This window comes from Podarcis raffonei, chromosome 17 (assembly GCF_027172205.1).
Source record: "Podarcis raffonei isolate rPodRaf1 chromosome 17, rPodRaf1.pri, whole genome shotgun sequence".
Lineage (NCBI taxonomy): Eukaryota > Metazoa > Chordata > Lepidosauria > Squamata > Lacertidae > Podarcis > Podarcis raffonei.
In genome coordinates this window covers 40,481,538-40,502,358 of record NC_070618.1, presented here as the reverse complement: position 1 = coordinate 40,502,358, position 20,821 = coordinate 40,481,538, and the positions used below count along the sequence as shown (strand labels likewise).

Genomic DNA, 20,821 nt, shown 5'->3' with positions numbered 1-20,821 from the left:
AGCAGAGCGGGCAACATGACAGGACGAGAGTGGCCAGAGCCCATGGAATTAGGAGCAGCCAGACCCCTCCCAGTAACTACCACTTCCATAGTAAGAGGAAATGCAGGAAGAGACACAAGACGTTGCTTCGTCTGTGGAAAACCAGGGCATCTAGCACGACAATGTCGCAATCGTAAAGGATGGGAGTCTCTATCTGGAACAGACATGGGAGAAGAAAATTGCTCGAAGGAACTGCATCAGGGAAACGAATGTCCCCGGCTGGAAATGGGAGCTTGCAGCTGGGTGGAGAAGCAATAGAAGGCTCTCACGCGGAACCACCTATCCCAGGACTAACGGTGAAGGTGCAACTACAACTACCCAATGGACATAGGTCCAGGTAGAGGCGCTGTTAGACTCAGGAGCGTCAGCAGATTTCATAGACCAAAAATTGGTACAGGAACACAAAATCGCTTTGTTACCTTTGAATTTCCCACTGCGAGTGAAAACAATCGACGGCAGACCGCTACTGTCAGGAGAAGTGACTTACGAGACTCCACCAATGAGAATGGATATGGGTCATCACTCAGAGACCAGGGCATTTCATGTGACCAAACTAGCTGGGCACCCAATGGTGCGGGGCATGAGTTGGCTCAATCGTCACAATCCGGTGATTGCCTGGCATCAAAGGTCTTTGGTTTTTGGTTCAATCTATTGTATGACACATTGTTTGGGGGAAAAGGGAAAAATCTCAGTGGAAGTAATGGGAACAGAGGTGGAAGGGAAGTTGATGGGGAATGAAAGTGAGATTCCGTCACAATATATTGCTTATCGGGATGTTTTTTGTGAAAAAGAAGCAGATAAACTTCCGCCACATAGGCCCTATGATTGCAAGATAGATCTGGTCCCTGGGGCACAGTTGCCACCAAGCAAGATATATGCCATGTCGGAAGTAGAATCTGCAGCATTGAGGGAGTTCCTGCAAAAGAATTTGCAGAGAGGTTTTATTAGAGAGTCCACGGCCTTGGGGGGTGCTCCTGTCTTTTTTGTCAAAAAGAAAGGGGAGGAAGGGGCACCAAGATTAGTATGTGACTTCAGAATCCTTAACAGCCAAATGAAGCCTCGCGTGTGCCCATTGCCACGTATAGATGACCTCTTAGAAAGAGTAAGGTCAGCCAAAGTCTTTACCAAGCTTGATCTACGAGGAGCATATAATCTGATAAGGGTCAGAGAAGGGGATGAGTGGAAAACCAGTTTTTGTACTAAGTATGGTGCATTTGAATTCTTGGTAATGCCTTTTGGCTTACAAAATGGCTCAGGGGTATTTCAAACCTTCATCAATCACGTCTTAGCAGGTATACTGGATCAGTTCTGTGTCTCTTATTTAGATGACCTCTTAATATATAGTGAAAGTATGGAGGAACACGTAAAACATGTCACGCAGGTGTTAGAGAGATTGAGGACCAACAGGTTATATGTGAAGTTAGAGAAGTGTAAGTTCCACACACAAAAGGTGTGGAGTTCCTGGGATATTGCATTTCCCACAAAGGGGTGCACATGGACCCCAGTAAAGTTCAGGCAGTGGTGGAATGGGAGGCACCTAAAACTAAGAAAGATCTACAGAGGTTTTTAGGATTTGCTAATTTCTATCGTAAATTCATAGGTAATTTCTCCAAAATCACAACGCCACTGACTGATTGTCTAAGAGGGAAGGGCCCATTCAGATGGTCTGAGGAAGCACAGAAGGCCTTTGATAAATTAAAGGCGGTGTTTGCTTCAGAAAAATATCTTATGCACCTAGATCCAAGTAAACGTATGAAGGTAGAAACTGATGCCTCAGATAGGGCTATTGGGGCCATTCTGCTGCAACAGGACAAGGAAGGGGACTGGAGATCCTGTGCATTCTACTCTAGAAAATTAAATCAATCAGAACAAAACTACACCATATTTGATAAGGAACTTTTAGCTGTGCATGCTGCCTTTAAAGTGTGGAGACATTTTTTGGAAGGGGCGTCACATCAGGTGGTGGTACAAACAGATCATAAGAATTTAGAGTATTGGAGAACTGCTAGACAGCTAAACCAAAGGCAAATTAGGTGGGCGGAGTTTTTTGCTGGGTTTAATTTTAGGATTGAGTACATACCTGGGCATCAAAATGTTCGTGCAGACGCGCTATCGCGCAAACCTGAGTATATGGAAGGAGAAGCACCTCCCAAGTTGCGAGAAATGCTGAGATCGGATCAGTGGGGGTGTGCAGCCGTAGTAGTGGACGGCAGGGAATTCCAGCAGTTGACAGTAACAGATGAGTTTGCACAAAAGAAAATGGAGGAACTGAGAAAAGGTAGAGGGGAAGAGGAAGGTTTCAAGGAAAAAGGTGGATTGTTGTACAGGAGAGGGATGCTGTATGTACCTGCAGGTGAATTAAGAGGTAAAGTGTTGAGGCAACATCATGATAACCCGACTGCAGGACATTTTGGTAGAGAAAAAACCCTGTATCAGATAACACGGCAGTTCTAGTGGCCAAAGTTGAGGGAGGAGGTAACGCAATATGTAAGAGGTTGTGAAGTATGTCAACGAGCTAAGGCACCTAGAGCAGCTCCCGCAGGGTAGTTGCAACCTATGCCCACGCCGGGAAGGCCTTGGGATGTGGTGTCTATGGATTTTATAACGGATCTACCATCATCGCATAAGCAAACAGTGATCTTTGTGGTGGTTGACATGCTAACCAAGATGGCGCATTTCATACCATGTGCCAAAATTCCGACCGCGCAGGAAACTGCAAAGATGTTTTTAGATAATATTTTTAGGTTGCATGGTATGCCATCACAAATCATTTCAGACAGAGGGGCCCAATTTACATCACAATTTTGGAGAAGGTTAATGCAGTTACTAGATGTGGAGCTAAGCCTCACGTCGGCGAGACACCCGCAAACCAATGGGGAAGCTGAAAGAACGAATGCGACACTACAACAATATCTGAGGTGTTATGCTGGTTATCAGCAGAGCGGGTGGTTAGAGAAGTTGAGTCTAGCAGAGTTTGCGTATAATAATGCACTGCATGTGTCTACGGGCAGAGCCCCATTTGTGGCAAACTATGGCTTGCACCCAAGGGCATTCCCAGGTCAAGAGGAGCAGTTAGCAGTACCAGCAGCAGAACAAATGATAGAGGAGTTGAGGTGCATTCATGAGATATTGAAAGAGGATTTGGAAGAAGCTAAAGAGGCTTACAAGAAAGCTGCAGACAGGCACCGGCGAGTTGGGGAAGAAATCCAAGTAGGGAGCTGGGTATGGCTGTCTACCAAGGGACTACCAATACGAGGGAGGTGTAAAAAGCTAGAACCAAGGAGATTGGGACCTTTCCAAGTAAAGGCTCAAATTAACCCAGTTGCTTTCAAGCTTCATTTACCTGAAAATATGAGAATACACCCTGTATTTCATAGATCTTTATTGTCAGTGTTTGTACCAGCGCATAAGTATCAAATTTCAAGGGAACCACCTCCTTTCCCCACCATGATGGGGGAAGAGGAGGCTGAAGTGGAAGAGATATTAGACTCGAGAATAAGTAGGAGGAAATTACAGTATTTGGTTGCATGGAAAGGGTTAGATGAGTCTGAGAACTCATGGGAACCAACAGAAAAAATTAACGTTCCGGAATTGCAGAGAGAATTTCATAGAAAATATCCCCACAAGCCAAAACCCCATAACTGGCATCTTCAAGAAATTTTTGAAGAGACAGATAGCGAGCAAGAGGAGTTCATAGGGTTCGGTCCTTCAGAAACAGAGGAGAGCGAGGAGGAGGAAGGGGGGCTTAGGGGAGGGGGTGATGTCAGGGAAGAGTTAGAGTTAGAAGATTCCAGTTTCCCAGAGGGAGAAAGCATTCCCCAAGGGGGGGAGGAGAGCAGTGAATTGAAGAGAAGAGAGCAACAGGGAGGGACCAGCTGTTCCCAGGAAAGGCAAGGGTTCAGTTCTAGCTCAGATTGGGAGGAGGGGAGATACAAGCCAGCTCTAGCCAGGAGGTTAGAAAAAAGAGCGGGAAAGCGAAGGGAAGGGCGCCTTCGCCATTTTGAGAGTGGCTGGTCATGGAGAAGCAGAGCTCAGAAGGTATCTGAAAGAAGTGACTCTGAGGAATAATATTCAAGAACCGTTTATAAGAATGTTTTGTTAATACGCAATAAAAAGTTTTATAAAAGAACAAGAAGCATTTGTGTGGTGATCTGAAGAGGACAACGACCAGTCCTGACAATACCCAGACCTACCTCTCCTTTAAATTGAAACCAGTGAAGGCAGTGAATATCCTGTGAGTGTCTGGAGGCAGTTGGAGGATGGTTGGCAGCTAACCGATTGAGGTTGAATCCTGACTAGAAGTACTGTTTGTGGGGGACAGGCCAGATGGGTGTGGGGGACTCCCTTGTCCTGAATGGGGCAACTGTGGCCCTGAAGGAGTAGGTGAGCAGCCTGGGAGTCATTTTGGACTCACAGCTGTCCATGGAAGTGCAGATCAATTCTGTGTCCAGAGTAATGTCTACCAGCTCCATCTGGTACACCAGCTGAGACCCTACCTGCCTACAGACTGTCTCACCAGAGTGGTGCATGCTCTGGCTATCTCCTGCTTATTGACATGCGCTCTACATGGGACTACCTTTGAAGGTGACTTAGAAACTAGAACTAATTCAGAATGTGGCATGTAGACTGGTGACTGGGAGTGGCCGCCGGGACCATATAAGACCAGTCTTAAAGAATATTCACTGGCTCCCAATACATTTCCGAGCACAATTCAAAATGTTGGTGCTGACCTTTATAGCCCTAAACGGCCTTGGTCATGTATACCTGAAGGAACGTGTCCACCACCATCATTCAGCCTGGACACTGAGGTCCAGCTCCGAGGGCCTTCTGGTGGTTCCCTCACTGCAAGAAGTGAACCTACCGGGAACCAGGCAGAGGGCCTTCTCGGCAGTAGCGCCCGCCCTGTGGAATACCCTCGCATCAAATGTCAAGGAGATAAAGAACTACACAACATCTGAAGGCAGCCCTGTATCTGGAAGTTTTTAATGTTTGATGTTTTGCTATGTTTTTATATGTGCTGCTAGAAACCCAGCTAGATTGGTGGGGAATAAATAATAATGATAATAATGATAATGATAATGATAATAATAATAATAATATTAGCTATCATTTTCTGTGGTGGTCATGTGTCGTAAATGTTTAGTTTTGGCCTAAGTATGTTCCCAAAAACAAAAAGAGAGTGTTGCTTTTCGTATCCATTGATGAAAATGGTTACATTTCTTGCTAGCAAACATACATGCAGAGAAAGCTGATGAGATCTCATGCGCCCAGTCACTTACCCTTCTTTGGCTTCTATTTTGATTCTTTTCTCATCTTGTTCCTTGAGAGCAAAAAGGAAGATGGTATTGAGAAGAAAGAAACATTTTCTCTTTCTTTAAAATTAGGTGTGAAGTATTAACCTTCTAGGGCAGCCTTCACCATCCTGGAAGCCTCCAGGTGCTCCCATCAGGCTGACAGGAACAGCAGTCCCAAACATCTGGAGGGCACCAAGCTGGCAAAGGCTTTTCAAGGGCCCATAATTTATCCCCACTCCAGGGTGAAACAGCAATATTAAATCCAAAATTCCAAATGCAAGTGAGAATTCAGAAGTTTCATGCATACATTTCAACCCTTCTGGTGGTGGTGGAGTAAACTAGTAAAGCAATCAGCATTTACCTTCTCTCTAGGCTGCTGCTCCTCCTCCTCTTCCTCCTCCTCATTTTCTACACTAATTTCTTGTTTCAGGTCTCCATTCACTTCCTCAGATTTGCGTTTATTGGATCTATTGCAAAATGGAATTAATTTAGGTAACGTTATTTTGACAAGATGTTCACTGTGCTTATTAATGAAGATGGAAAGCTAAGAAAAAATAAATGGGTTTTAACTTTACAAACCATGTTCAGATAACGCAGCATGAATTGGATAGCCATGGAAATGTGACATTTTAATTTAATTCTTTTAATTGATTTTTATTGAAAATGATCAAATATACATTTCCATCATTAAATATCCACCATTGCAGCCGTACATTCATCAACTTCCCTCCTTCCCCTTCCATGGTTCTTTAAATTTCCCCATATTTTCTGCATATTCTAAGAACCAAAAAAATCCATCTTAGTCATCGTTGTCCGTCCCCTCCCCCCGGCAATTATCTCTCTCTACTGTGTGTTATACTATTGAATTTACCTTAATGCTGCTTACATTTTCACTTGCTTTACAGTTATTTTCCAAATATTCCACAAAATTTTTCCACTCCTCTTTATATACAGTCGTACCTCGGAAGTTGAACGCCTTGCAAGTCGAACCTTTTGGCTACCGAACACCACAAACCTGAAAGTGAGTGTTCCAGTTAGTGAATGTTCTTTTGGAACCCAAATATCAGACGCGGCTACCTGCAGCCAATCGGAAGCCACGCCTTGGTTTCCAAATGTTTTGGAAGTCGAACGGACTTCCAGAACGGATTCTGTTCAACTTCCGAGGTACGACTGTACTTGATCTTCTTGCTCTCTTATTCTTGATCTCCAACAGAGGTCCACTTGCCTGATGTTTCTTTCCCCAGGTCACCTGGCTGCTCCGTGTCTCACATGAACACCTGTACCGTTCAGTGCTCAATGTTAACCACCTTGATGTAAGTGGTGATGAGGCAATCAGAGTAAAAGGTGGCAGCAGTATGGGGGATGAGAGTCAAATAAGCAAAAGAATCTTTAAGAAAAACCCACAAAAGAACAGTCACACCAGGTTTACACACAACCTACTCACCCTTTGGAAAACATAGCTACTATGGTTGGTTGCTTGCCAGAACTACGGGTGATCCTTGAACTGCTTGGGGATTCTGCAGATTAATTTAAAAAATAGAATCAGTTGCAGTTACCATACATAAAAGGTTTCTGCTGCTTTCAAAGTGCTTAAAGCAGATTAGATTCCCCCCCAGCCAAGCCCATCTTCTATTACCAACTGCAGAATCTTAATCTGAAACAGACTTGAAGGACAGACTTGCTTGCATATAATCCTTACAAAGAGCTTGCCATCACTATCTGCAGCAGCCTTCCCCAACACAGTGCCCTCCAGATGTCACAGGACCCTGATGCTTTCACCAAAGGGAAAGAAAAATAAAAAGGGAAGGGACTCAAAATGTTCATTATCAGGCTTGTTGAATTTTGAAACAGAATTTGCATTCTCAAAATCATCATTGTCGTCGTCATCATCATTTCCTATTTTCCTTTTTTTAAAAAAGGGTTCACGCTCTTAAAGCAGGATGAAAATCTACCTGTATGCAAGGAGACAGCAAGCCAATTCATGAATAGGAGCTAGGAGCAGATCCTGCAGATGGCTCATTTGTCCAGGCTGAACGTAAATGAGAACCTGCAATGCTCCGCTAATAAAACTAGTCAAAGGCCAACCTCTGGCAAACAAGTCTACAGAAGTAACTATGCCACATCTGCCCTCATTTATTTGAAACCTAAATAGTAAGTGGGAGTGGGGAGAGAAACACCCTCAATTTCCAGAAGGCTTTGGCTTTCCTGCCATTTATGCTATGTATCCAGAGTCAAAGTAGTGGAGACTCCCAAGAGCCATGTTAAAGCAAGTCTCTAAATGACGTACTTCTGTTCTCACTGTTGGACTTGCTCTTCCTACCCCTGCGGGCTTTGGGCACAGAGGGTGAGGCCAATGGCGTGGAGGAGCAAGACGATGCTGCCTCCTCCACCTCCATGGTGCTGTCCTCTTCTCCCTTGCTGCTTCTTCTCTCGGGCTCTTCATCACTGCCATAGGCACCATTTTCTGTGCAGCCGTTGGGCTTCTGGCCAAGCTCCAGGCTATCTCCATTCTCCAAAGCAAGTTCTTGGTGGAGCAAGGTTTTGACTTTGGCCAGGTACAGTTCCTGCAGCAAAGGGAAAGAGGAACAGGCTGAGTGCAGTGCACGTATTCTGGGCACATCAATGGACTTTGCAGAGGAGGAGGGGGGAGATAAGAAATTCTGAGATCCTGGTTCCACCTGCTGCGTCTTTCCTCCGGGAGCAAAAGAGGAAAGACGCAACCTGCCAGCTCCAGTGAAGGCAATTTGAGCTGCCAATACATGGTGGATGGGGAGCCAAGACGTATCGGCAGCTCAAAATGTCTGAAACCGATAGTGCAATGTGAATGCCATACCGGTTTCAGACAATAAATCGGATTATCGCCCAGCTGTGGAACACAGTGGACAATCTGTCCATGCTCCTTTACAGCAGATGAACTGCCTGGCCAAGATATAAACCACAGTCAAATCTACACATATATCCTTTCACTCACACAATATTTTTGACATGCAATAGCATGATAAGTATGCTGCCAACCGCCCCGAGATCTATAGATGTAGGGTGGTATACAAAATTTAATAATAATACCCCCCCCACACACACTTATTCTTACAGCACAACACTATAGAGTCTACATGCCAGGCCAGAGTATGAAATCAGTGTTAGAAACAGATACGAAGGCTGGGAGCTAAATGGCACCTTAAACCTAGGTTATGGGTCCAACAATTGAATGCCTAGGCACACTTTTTATAACAAGAATACAAGGCTGAAAATGAATGAACTGCAGCTAAAATCTCATATTCATGTTTCACGTTGTCTAGTTCTCATCTGAAGATTTCAAAAAACAAAGCCATGCTTCCCCTGCCCACCCCCCTGATGTTCTTAAGAGGGTCTCTTCTCCAGGCTTCAGATAGTAGCTAGAAGTGGGGAGGCAGAAAAGGTCCTCCTTTCCTTCCACTCTGCAGTTTTAATCTGAAATCTTAGGCGCAGTACTGCACCCAGAGCTCAGAAACTCCTCGAGCTAATGAAATTACCAGTCACAAAATGCGCCGAGAATAATGGGAGTTTCAAACACTGTGTGAAATAGCCCTTAGCCTACAATGCAATGATCTGGCTCAGTGTCCTTGAATATGTATAGACAAAGACAGGCAGAAATCTATTGTTTTGGCAATTGTCTCAACAGAATACTGTGGAGTTATCATCCTAGTTATGATCCTAATGCAGAGTCATACAATTTAGCGCAATCTAGAGCCATCTATGGAATTTACAATCTGCCTTAGATTAAAAAAAAACAATTTATATAAAGCTAGGAACTATGTGGCTCCTGGGACTTGTGTTCTAGACGCCAAAACAAAATGTCTAGGTGCCATTTTAATTTTGCCGCCATGCTACCCCATAGACCACCTAATTCGCCCTACAGCAGCAAGCAATCAATAAAATCTATTATTATTATTATTATTATTATTATGCTGCCAGGTGCATCAGGTGGTCTGCAGGGAAGTGTGGCACCGAAAGACAAGTCTTTTGCTGCCACATTACCCCACAAATCATCTGATCTGCCCAGCAGAATATATGTGTGTGTGTGTGTGTGTGTGCGCACACACACACAAATAAATACATAAATATACATATATACATATATACATATACATTTTATATATATATATATATATATATATATATATATATATATATATATATATTTGTTCCCCACTGCTAGCTAGATCAAGAGTGAATGAAGTCATTATCTCCCCACCTGAAAAAAAGAAACAAATGAGTTGATAACTGCAGCAAACTGGAGAACCTTTCTCATTTTAGAAATCATCCCCATCCATCTGGGAAGGCAGGCACAGTCAAACCCACAGAACGGTATCTGAATGGAAGAGGAGGAACTGACCCATCCCTATAATTACCTACCTCTGAAAGCTCCTCTTTGTGAAACTTGGTCTCCAGGTCTTTCAGTTGATTCTGAACATCGGCTTGCAAGAAGCCGTGCATCAGACTCAGTTTTTCCTTAACACATTCCTAAAAACAGACAGAGAGGCAGACAGACAGCATATTAAACTGGCAACTCACACCTTCTGAGGGGGTGGCTGCAAGGAGGCACTGGCATGACTCTCCATTAAAAGGGGGGGGGACACTCATGCACTCACTCTTTCACCAAGACCATCTTCATCCCTTTCTAGATCTTTTAGCCTGTTTAAAAAACAAACAAAAACAAACACAGTTCCTCATTAGGAAACAGCCTCTTACAAGGGAGCTTCAGAGGGCTGAGACAGGTGGTATTTCACCTCCTGGATGACACTGGGGTAGGGAAGGGGGAAAGAGGGGCTTGGCAGCAGTATGTGGGACACCAACACACGTCTCCCTGCTGCCCTCATGCCTGGGCAATAGGACTCAGGGGGAAGCGGCGTTTATTGGCAGAAATGGAGAACCTGACCCCTCCAGATGTCTCAGATTCTTTTATCTGCACCATGTCATCTGTCAATAGTACCCAAGAGCCACCTGGCTTACTGCAGAGAATAAGGAGATACCTAAGTTGGCTGAAAGAATAAAATGTTACTTCCATCTCCCTTATTCTAGCCCTGTTAATGGCTGTGGCTGGGTTGGCATCACTTGGTTGGTTCTCCCCACCAGCACTGCTCAGGAAGCCTCACCTCGAGAAAGAGAAATCCATACATTTCCACAGAGTGAGAAAATGGATGTCTCCCTCAGCTGACGCGAGAATTTGGTCATCCAAGCACAGGAAGAACAAAGAACCCGGGAAGAAGTCAAGCATGCCTTAGCATTCCATGCTGTTATTTGTTTTGTTGTTGCTTTATTTGCCATATTCACTAGGATGGCAATCCAACAAAACCATTCTGAGGGAAGAATTGGAATTGAGTGGGGTAGAAACCTATATAGAAAGATTATCCCTTAGAATAGCTGGGGTGGGGGTCTAGAGTGCTCAATTTAGGGAGGAAATCCATGCTACTGCCCACCCCTTCACAGACCCACAAACTGAGAGCATGTTCTAGCTGGCTAGCAAGGATCATTTCAGATCTGTGGAATGCTTCCCTAATTTCCCAGGAAGAGTTGGCTGGGGGGGGGGGGGAGCCAAAGCCAAGCTCAGCCCTTCAGAGGCAGCACCTAGACCAGGGCAAGCCAGCCAGCATGTCCTGCAGGACATTGTTTGACCACAACTCCCATTCATCCCTGACCAATGGCCAGGCTTGCTGGGGCTGATGGAAGTTGAAATCCAACAATATCCAGATGTCACCATGTTGGCTACCCCTAACCTAGACCCACAGCTGCCTACCCAGAGGGAAGCAGCAGTGGGGTTGCTGACATGCCAATTTGGGTTGGAGGGAAGGAATGAGTTCCACTGATGAAGGCCAAGGGAGAGATGAAGCGTAGAATTATAGAGTTGGAAGGGACCACGAGGATGATCTAGTCCAACCCCCTGCAATGCACATAGAAAACCTGCTTCCCTCTGGTCACCCCCTTCCTATACTGATGTATCTGTATTTGTGGATTCACATAGAGACCTTAGGCTTTGAATTCCACTTCCCCCAAAATCTATGTGTCCTCTTCTCAAGAGTCAAACATTTCCAGCTGGAAGCCAGAAATCTACAAAATGACATATGAAAGTTTTCCCTCAAAGCACATGATTAAACAGAGGCCCCAGCTACATACAGGCACCAATATGTTCCAGAAAGCAACTCTGGAGACCCTCTTCTGCACTTTCTGTCATTTTCTGATGTGTACAGACACACATGCCTGTAAGAACAGGACCAAATTTTTCAGAAACTGACTAATTCCTTAACTCCATTGAGGCAAAATGTTTCTTTGGATGCGTACCAGGGAACCACCCCCTCAACCAAAAACAAAGAGTTGCTGACACACTTTGCCCCAGGACACAAGCCAAGGCAAAAAGGGCGCCATTTGCTTGCACTTTGCACATTTAATTCCTGTTCCATTGTGACATTCCCTGAGGCCAAGGGAGTGCCGCCACATGCAAGCCCCACCCCACTCCAACTTTGCATCCAATTTTGATATTTTCCCCATGTCTCTTTTTACTTATCCTACAAATCCAAAGTGGCCAGCCACCACTACCCTAGCATATAACACATCCTTAGCACACTAGTCTACATTCTTGTTTTACAACTTAGTGAACTGTAGGGAAGAAATCTCTGTTAGGCGAGAAGTCTTTTTGTAAATAATTTTTTATTAGTTTTCCAATATTCCCTCAATAATAGCCAAATTATAACAATATCAATTAATTCCCAATTAATACAATTATACAAATGCCAATCAACTTCCAATTAATACATTTTAGTTAAAATGGCTCCCGCATGATGGATTGGATGCATTTCCGATCTTACGTCACTGTGTTTCATAATCTCATTAATTTCAGTTATATTTCAGTTATATTTCAGTTATAATAATAATCTTTTAATCAACAGCTGCATAATTAATGATTTCCATTTGTGTTGTTATATTATATAAATTTATAAAACTTCAAGTGAGGAATTCAAACTGCAGTCATACCTTGGGTTACAGATGCTTCAGGTTGCGTTTTTTCGGGTTACGGACGCGCTGAAACCCGGAAGTACCGGAACGGGTTACTTCTGGGTTTCGGTAGTTGCACATGCGCAGAAGTGCTAAATTGCGCTTTGTGCATAAGTTCCGAATTACAACCCGCGTGTGCACATGCGCAGCACTGCGTGTTGTGAACGCTGTGGGTTGCAAACATGATTCCCGCACGGATCATGTTCACAACCCGAGCATCCACTGTATTATCTTTGTTCTGTCCTGCATGTGAAAAACTGTTATGTCCATGGAGATTCCTTTTGACCATATATGGTGTTGTCTCTTTCACTTCCCAGCTGATGCTGCCATGACTTGAGGCAGAACTGCGTGTCAAAAGTTTCTCAAAAGTTTCTCCCTTGCCTCAGTGTCTCAGAACAGACAACAGCCTGCTAACTGAACCTCTTGGGCTTGCCGATCAGAAGATCTGCAGTTTGAATCCAGGGTGAGCTCCCGTTGCTCTGTCCCAGCTCCTGCCAACCTAGCAGTTCAAAAGCACACCAGTGCAAGTAGATAAATAGATACCCAGTCGCCTTTGACTGGACTTAACTGTCCAGAGGTCCTTTACCTTTGTTTTTCTTCAGCCTAGGCAAGTGGGCTATTTTCGAATGTGCTGGAGATTTTCCTTTGCAACTCTCAGTATCTCTGCAACACCACTCCCACAGCCCTGTTTCCTTTCTTCCTTACAGCTGAGATTTATGGCCAATTATCCTTTATCTTAAATTACATTCTGTCAGAAGCACAAACAAATCTCAGTCTCTTCTTCCTTTTTCGATGTTTTAAGTGGAGGTGGGGGGGAACGACTCTTATGTTTCCAGCATACTTGAGCTTCCCCTCCCCCTCCTTTCTTCTTTTCAAGTCACACACAGTCTTCATTCTTGCTAATTAATCTCAATAATACTCAAATTTCTCCCTTCCTCACTTGTAAATATTTTTTCATCTTGCATTCTAGAGAGGGTTGCCGAATCATAAATATAAAAAGAAGCTTAGAATAAGCAAACCATGGGCTTCCCTCTCCCAGCCGTCTCTCGCACCAAATAAAATCTTATTTCAGTTCATGCAGCTGAATGTCCCACAGTTTATCATTGCATATTTTTCCAGCAAACCCCCCCCCATTATTTTAAAGCCAATTTAAATATCAATTAATGAGGTGACCTCTATTTCCAGAAAAGGAGTGTTGCGGCAGACAAAGTGCTTCTGCACCCAGTGCCTTTGCCTGTTCTCACACTCCATGGGGGAGTGAGTGCCAGACCTCAGGGCAAACAGCGGATGAGAGTCTGTTCCTCTCAAGCCCACCAAGGAATTCTGAGAATGGTTTAACCCCCACCATTCTCATTATCTTTATCTGCTTCTCCCTGCAATGTCAAGGGAGTCGTCCATTCCTGGCGCAAAATGGAAATGGAAGCCTGTTAGGCAAGAAGTTTTGCTGCTAAAATGCAAGTACTTCCAATGCCTTCTCTCCTTGGGGAAGAATCTCTTTGAAGACTCTTGAGAGAAGCTGCCAAATCTGAATTATTTTTTCCTCAAATTTGCCATTATCAGACGTGCTCAACAAACTGCCTAACTCTGACTAAAAGTGCTGAATGTATAACTTGCTTAAGGTCAACAATGCAAATCTATTGGGCCAAATTCAGAATCCTAAGAAATGCCACCTACCCACAACCCCTTGCCAAAGAGAAACAGAAGTCAGAACTGTTAGAATAGAACTTACAGGCAGAGCACTTGGGCTGAGCTGCTGGCCCAGAATCCTTCACTCGGAAGCTCCCTTCCATACGAAAGCACCATAGACCAAACTTGTGTGCAAGGCAACACAGAGATGGAAAATAATGGAAGCTGAAGAGGTTTTGTTTGAGAACATGTTGCTGTGTTGGACAAGAGTCTACCATCAGCCCCTCCTCTTCCAAGAATGATATGTTCCCATTGAGGGCAGACAATCGAAAAATGCGGAAAGGGGGAAAATAGTTTAGGAAAATCCCAGAGCTGAAGTTTAGAGCCACCATGGGCTCTCATAAGGGAAAGGCAAGCGAGTTCCTCCCAGACTGTTGACTCCAGACAACAGCAGAGAAGCAGTTGCTGCCCGCCCGCCTGCACTGCTCTGAGAGGGAGACTCAGGAAGTAGATACACAAACAGATGCACCATGCGGCACAAGCTACAGCCTCACAACCATTCACAGCTGTAATGGTGGGCAAAATGCACATACTAGAGCCTTCAAGGTGGAAAGCAGGCTGAAAAAAGGAAAGAAATGAGAAATAACCATGGCTGCATGGCTGTGCAAAGGCTAGCTTGTTTACTTTCCAGGTTCCATTTTGCAATCGGGCCCAAAGGACCACCTAGGTTGGCTCTGAGAGCAGGAACACAGAGACATGACAGACCCTGAGCTACAACAGCACCCTATAGAACAAGGATTACATGCCTATTTTCCATCTGAGAGAGAAAAGTGAAAGTTAGAAAACAGAATACAGAAACAATGATGTTGATAAATATTTGCTACCAACAATTTCAGAAATAAGATCAAAAGCTCAAAAATAAGTTGAGAAACAGTAAAGGTGTGCAGCGTTACTTCAGTGTAAAGAAGCAACTGGCATCCTCTAGGTGAGAGGCTAGGAAGAAATCCCAATGGGGCAAGAGAGGGCAGCGCCTACCTCCCATCCCAGACCCAACCTGTTTTGGCAGCAGAGCACAGATATCAGTTTCAGAAGCAGCAAGCAGATGCACTTCGACAAAGGAAATTGTTCTGAACAGATTAGGGAAATAGACAGCTACTACTATGTGGAATGACAGGTAGGCGAGATTAGACCTGGGGGGGCACCCAAAAAACACCTCCCAAGGGGAGCGGAGGGAAGGGCTCCACTGAAATGCAGCGGGCATTAGAAAGTGGAGAACCAAGCAGCCATTGCAAGCTCGTGGCTGCCAATGACGCCAACCCACCATGGCGTTTGCCCGGGCTTCCGCTTAACCCTTCCCCTCAAGAGACACATTCCCGCCAAGCCAGGCTTTCCACTAGAAACGCTCCTCCATTTCCTGTCGCAGGTGCCAAGGGGGGCACAGGGAGAGAAAGGGGGCCACTGAGCCCCCGGAAAACTGAAGGGCTGCTTTCAGCTTCTCTGCTGGTTCTCCCCTCTGCACCCCAAGGAAAGGCAGGTTGGCTGCAGGAAAAGTGACTCCTCTTCCTCCTCACATCGTCGCTGCTTTTGGAAAATCCTAGCAGAGAATTAGTCACCTTCATTCCCCAGAACCCTATTTTTTTACGAAGAAAAGTCGGGGCACCAGCCCCTTCAGAAGGGGTGGGGGCGGAGGGAGCGGAAAGTTGACAATGAATTCCTCGGGGACATTTCCCGACAGCTGAACCCCCTTCGAGTTGTGATTTGACAGCCACAGCACTGCAGGTCTAGGAGCACCCCTCCAATTAGGCATTAAAAGGGAAAGCGCTTTCCTTACTGGGACGCTGCAATTCCCGGAGGGAGAGAACTCGCCCCCCCCCCAGTAATGCGGGCTCCGCGCAGGCGAGGCTCCCTCCGGCCGCCCCTCAGGAGACCAGAGTCCTCCTTTCGGGAAACTTTCCTTGGAAGGCTCCTTGGCCGGGAGGACGCGGGGGGGGGCGCTGAGGGAGCCCCGGCCTCGGCGGGAGAAGGCGCCCCCTCGGGAAAGGGGCTGGGGACCCCCCGGTGTGGCGGGGAAGCGCCTCCCCCCCCCCCGCGAGGGGACCCGCACTCACCGCCGGCGCAGCTCCTCCGGGGTCAGCGGGGCGGCCCGGGCGGGCATCGGGGCAGCGAGGCGGCAGCAAGGCGGGCGGGCGGGCGGGCGGGGAGGAGACGGATTCGCGCGCGCGCGCCGGGAGGGAGGGAGGGGGCGGAGCGGGACCCGGGCAGACCATCCGGAGTCGGGGAGGAAGGGGCGGGACTTCGCCGGCCGCCGCTCACCGAGAGGGAGGAACCAAATGGGGGGGGGAGCGGAAGAGGCGCGCGAGGCGGGTGGGAGGTACCATTCTCCTTTCTATCTGTCTGCGTGCAGCAGATGCATCTCTGCAGCGGAGAACTGAAAGGCCGGAGCCCGGAGCGGGTTTTCGGAGCCGGGGCGGGCGGGCGGGAAATGCAGGCGCTCGGCCCTGGCGCTCCTGCCCGAGGGACGCCTCCCCAGCCCCGTCTTCCCGAGGCTCCTGCCAGGCTTCCGAGGGCGGCGCCGAGGCTGCACTCGCTCCTCCGCGGCCGGTGGCTCTGGCGATGCGGCCCCCGGGGCCCGAGCCTCGGCAGCAGATCCCCGGGGGATCACCCCCCCCGGCCCTGCTGCCCCTCTTCTCTCCGCGCTCCTTCCGCGACGGGCACCACAATGCCCCGGAGCAGACCCGGCCCTGTGCGGGGTGAGGCGCCTCCCGCCCGGCGCCTCTCTCTGGCCCTGCGGCTCCTCTCCCGGGAAGGCGCCTCAGGAAAAATAACAAACTTAAAAAAAAAAATTAAAAATCCCCTGTAATTATTTTCCCACCCCACTGTGTCGCTGTATTTTTTGTCTCTACTATCATTCTGTTGTTTGGTTTTTCTGTTTCCTCTTTTACCCTAACAGTCATAAGGTTTTATAGGATATAGAAAGTTCTAGCAATTCAACTCAGACAGAAGTTTTAAAAGTCCCGTTTTTTTCCTTCAGCTAAAAACACAAATTTTAAAGACAGTTATAAAACAGTATCAATCCACACTATTTATCGTTTGTTTTCTTCAACCTCTTGAAAAGCCCTCCTATTATCCGCTTTTGGGAAATTTAAAATCTTTTAACCAACCAAGTCTCCCTCCTTTCTTCAGATTCTTCAAAAAGCCGTTAATCCATATTTAGAATAATCCACCAGGCTGTCTGATTCAAACATACAAACTTTAAAAGCAGGAGATTATAAAGCAAAAATATGTTGTTGTTTAGTCGTGTCCGACTCTTCGTGCCCCCCTGGACCAGAGCACGCCAGGCCCTCCTGTCTTCCACTGCCTCCCGCAGTTTGCTCAAACTCATGTTCGTAGCTTTGAGAGCACTGTCCCACCATCTGGTCCTCTGTCGTCCCCTTCTCCTTTAAAAAAGAAAAGAAAAACGCTACCCTGCTTCAAAACCATTTCCAGCTTCTGTCAGTCTCAAAAAAAACTTCATTTTTTAGATAGTTCTAAAAATATTTTCAGACAATTCCCAATATTAAATACTGTTTTTTAACTCCACCCTTGCAGTGCCTTAAGAATGGATACTTTTGATCTTCTTGCAGTCCATGGGACTCTCAAGAGTCTCCTCCAGCACCAGAATTCAAAAGCATCAATTCTTCGGTGATCAGCCTTCTTTATGGTCCAGCTCTCACTTCCATACATTACTACTGGGAAAACCATGGCTTTAACTATATGGACCTTTGTTGGCAAGGTGATGTCTCTGCTTTTTAATATGCTGTCTAGGTTTGCCATCGCCTTTCTCCCAAGGAGCAGGCGTCTTTTAATTTCATGACTGCTGTCACCATCTGCAGTGATCATGGAGCCCAAAAAGGTAAAATCTCTTACTGCCTCCATTTCTTCTCCTTTTATTTGCCAGGAGGTGATGGGCCCAGTGGCCATGATCTTTGTTTTTTTGATGTTGAGCTTCAGACCATATTTTGCACTCTCCTCTTTCACCCTCAATAAAAGGTTCTTTAATTCCTCCTCACTTTCTGCCATCAAAGTTGTGTCATCTGCATATCTGAGGTTGTTGATATTTCTTCCAGCAATCTTAATTCCGGCTAGGGATTCATCCAGCCCAGCCTTTCGCATGATGAATTCTGCATATAAGTTAAATAAACAGGGAGACAAAATACAGCCTTGTCGTACTCCTTTCCCAATTTTGAACCAATCAGTTGTTCCATATCCAGTTCTAACTGTAGCTTCTTGTCCCACATAGAGATTTCTCAGGAGACAGATGAGGTGATCAGGCACTCCCATTTCTTTAAGAACTTGCCATAGTTTGCTGTGGTCGACACAGTCAAAGGCTTTTGCATAGTCAATGAAGCAGAAGTAGATGTCTTTCTGGAACTCTAGCTTTCTCCATAATCCAGCGCATGTTTGCAATTTGGTCTCTGGTTCCTCTGCCTCTTCTAAATCCAGCTTGCACTTCTGGGAGTTCTCGGTCCACATACTGCTTAAGCCTGCCTTGTAGAATTTTAAGCATAACCTTGCTAGCGTGTGAAATGAGTGCAGTTGTGCGGTAGTTGAAGCATTCTTTGGCACTGCCTTTCTTTGGGATTGGGATGTAGACTGATCTTCTCCAATCCTCTGGCCACTGCTGAGTTTTCCAAACTTGCTGGCATATTGAGTGTAGCACCTTAACAGCATCATCTTTTAAAATTTTAAATAGTTCAGCTGCAATACCCTCACTTCCACTGGCCTTGTTATTTGCAGTGCTTTCTAAGGCCCATTTGACTTCACTCTCCAGGATGTCTGGCTCAAGGTCAGCAGCCACACTACCTGGGGTGTACGAGACAGCCATATCTTTCTGGTATAATTCCTCTGTGTATTCTTGCCACCTCTTCTTGATGCCTTCTGCTTCTGTTAGGTCCTTACCACTTTTGTCCTTTATTATGGTAATCTTTGTACGAAATGTTCCTTTCATATTTCCGATTTTCTTGAACAGATCTCTAGTTCTTCCTCTATTGTTTTCCTCTATTTCTTTGCATTGCTCGTTTAAGAAGGCCTTCTTGTCTCCTTGCTATTCTTTGGAAATCTGCATTCAATTTCCTGTATCTTTCACTATCTCCCTCGCATTTTGCTTGCCTTCTCACCCCCGCTATTTGTAAGGCCTCGTTGGACAGCCACTTTGCTTTCTTGCATTTCTTTTTCATTGGGATGGTTTTAGTTGCTGCCTCCTGTATAATGTTGCGAGCCTCCACCCATAGTTCTTCAGGCACTCTGTCCAGCAAATCTAAATCCTTAAACCTGTTCCTCACTTCCACTGTGTATTCATAAGGGATTTGGTTTCGATTGTATCTTACCGGCCCAGTGGTTTTTCCTACTTTCTTCAGTTTAAGCTTGAATTTTGCTATAAGAAGCTGATGATCTGAGCCACAGTCAGCTCCAGGTCTTGTTTTTGCTGACTGTATAGAGCTTCTCCATCTTTGGCTGCAGAGAATATAATCAATCTGATTTTGATGCTGCCCATCTGGCGATGTCAATGTGTAGAGTCGTCTCTTGTGTTGTTGGAAAAGCGTGTTTGTGATGACCAGCTTGTTCTCTTGACAGAACTCTATTAGCCTTTGCCCTGCTTCGTTTTGATCTCCAAGGCCAAACTTGCCAGTTGTTCCTTTTATCTCTTGATTCCCTACTTTAGCATTCCAATCCCCTATACTGAGAAGAACATCCTTCTTTGGTGTCACTTCTATAAGGTCTTGTAAGTCTTCATAGAATTGGTCAATTTCAGTTTCTTCAGCACCAGTAGTTGGTGCATAAACTTGGATTACTGTGATGTTAAAAGGTCTGCCTTGGATTCGTATTGAGATCATTCTGTCATTTTTGAGATTGCATCCCAGTACAGCTATCGCCACTCTTTTGTTGACTATGAGGGCCACTCCATTTCTTTTACGGTTTTCTTGCCCACAGTAGTAGATATGATAGTCATCCGAACTGAATTCGCCCATTCCCATCCATTTTAGTTCACTGATGCCCAGGATGTCAATATTTATTCTTGCCATCTCATTTTTGACCTCATCCAACTTACCCAGGTTCATGGTTCTTACATTCCAGGTTCCTATACAATATTTTTTCTTTACAGCATTGGACTTTCCTTTCACTTCCATGCATATCCGCAACTGAGCGTCCTTTCAGCTTTGGCCCAGCCGCTTTATCAGCTCTGGATCTACTTGTACTTGTCCTCCGCTCTTCCCCAGTAGCATGTTGGACACCTTCCGACCTGAGGGGCTCATCTTCCAGCGCCATAACTTTTATATGCCTGTTGTCTTTGTCCATGGAGTTTTCTTGGCAGGGATACTGGAGTGGCTTGCCGGTTCCTCCTCCAGGTGGATCACGTTTGGTCAAAACTCTCCACTATGACCTGTTCATCTTGGGTGCCCTGCTCGGCAAAGTTCATAGCTTCTCTGAGTTATTCAAGCCCCTTCGCCACGGCAAGGCAGTGATCCATGAAGGGGGTAAATAAAGTAGTTTAGCCAAAATGCTGTGCTGCTGAGTCTGTCACGCGAACTGTCAATACTCTGCAGAATCCTGAAGTGTGCTGATACTTCTTGATATCAGTCACTGTGATGTTTGGGCTCTAGAAAGCTTTTGAAGCTCCCGAACGATGGACCAGGAGGGAGAGAACATGCCAGTCGGGCATGTGTCTCTGTCGGATGCCTACTCGTGTGTAGGATGTTCCTGACAGAGTACTTATAAAGTCTAAAAATAATACATCCAGTATTTCCTTGATGCACGTTTTTAGCTCAGTTCATGTACTGGAATGCTTATTAAAA

General features: G+C 45.7%; 1 protein-coding gene across 4 annotated transcripts in view; it reads right to left on the bottom strand.

Annotated features, from left to right (window-relative positions):
• The window catches only part of DNMT1 (DNA methyltransferase 1), a 69,704-nt gene extending 53,323 nt beyond the window's left edge, over positions 1-16,381 (bottom strand). For 3 of the 4 annotated variants that reach the window (XM_053372011.1, XM_053372012.1, XM_053372014.1), the window contains exons 1-7: positions 16,302-16,381; positions 9,965-10,007; positions 9,729-9,836; positions 7,621-7,897; positions 6,778-6,850; positions 5,695-5,800; positions 5,319-5,359 (exon numbers count right to left, since the gene is read on the bottom strand). In XM_053372011.1, the coding sequence (XP_053227986.1) occupies positions 5,319-5,359; positions 5,695-5,800; positions 6,778-6,850; positions 7,621-7,897; positions 9,729-9,836; positions 9,965-10,007; positions 16,302-16,366 (713 nt within the window). In that variant the 5' untranslated portion in view covers positions 16,367-16,381. Of the gene's footprint in view, positions 1-5,318; positions 5,360-5,694; positions 5,801-6,777; positions 6,851-7,620; positions 7,898-9,728; positions 9,837-9,964; positions 10,008-16,096; positions 16,202-16,301 lie in introns of those variants that run through there. The other variant, XM_053372013.1, reaches the window with a different exon arrangement.
• Between the last annotated feature and the right edge of the window lie 4,440 nt (positions 16,382-20,821).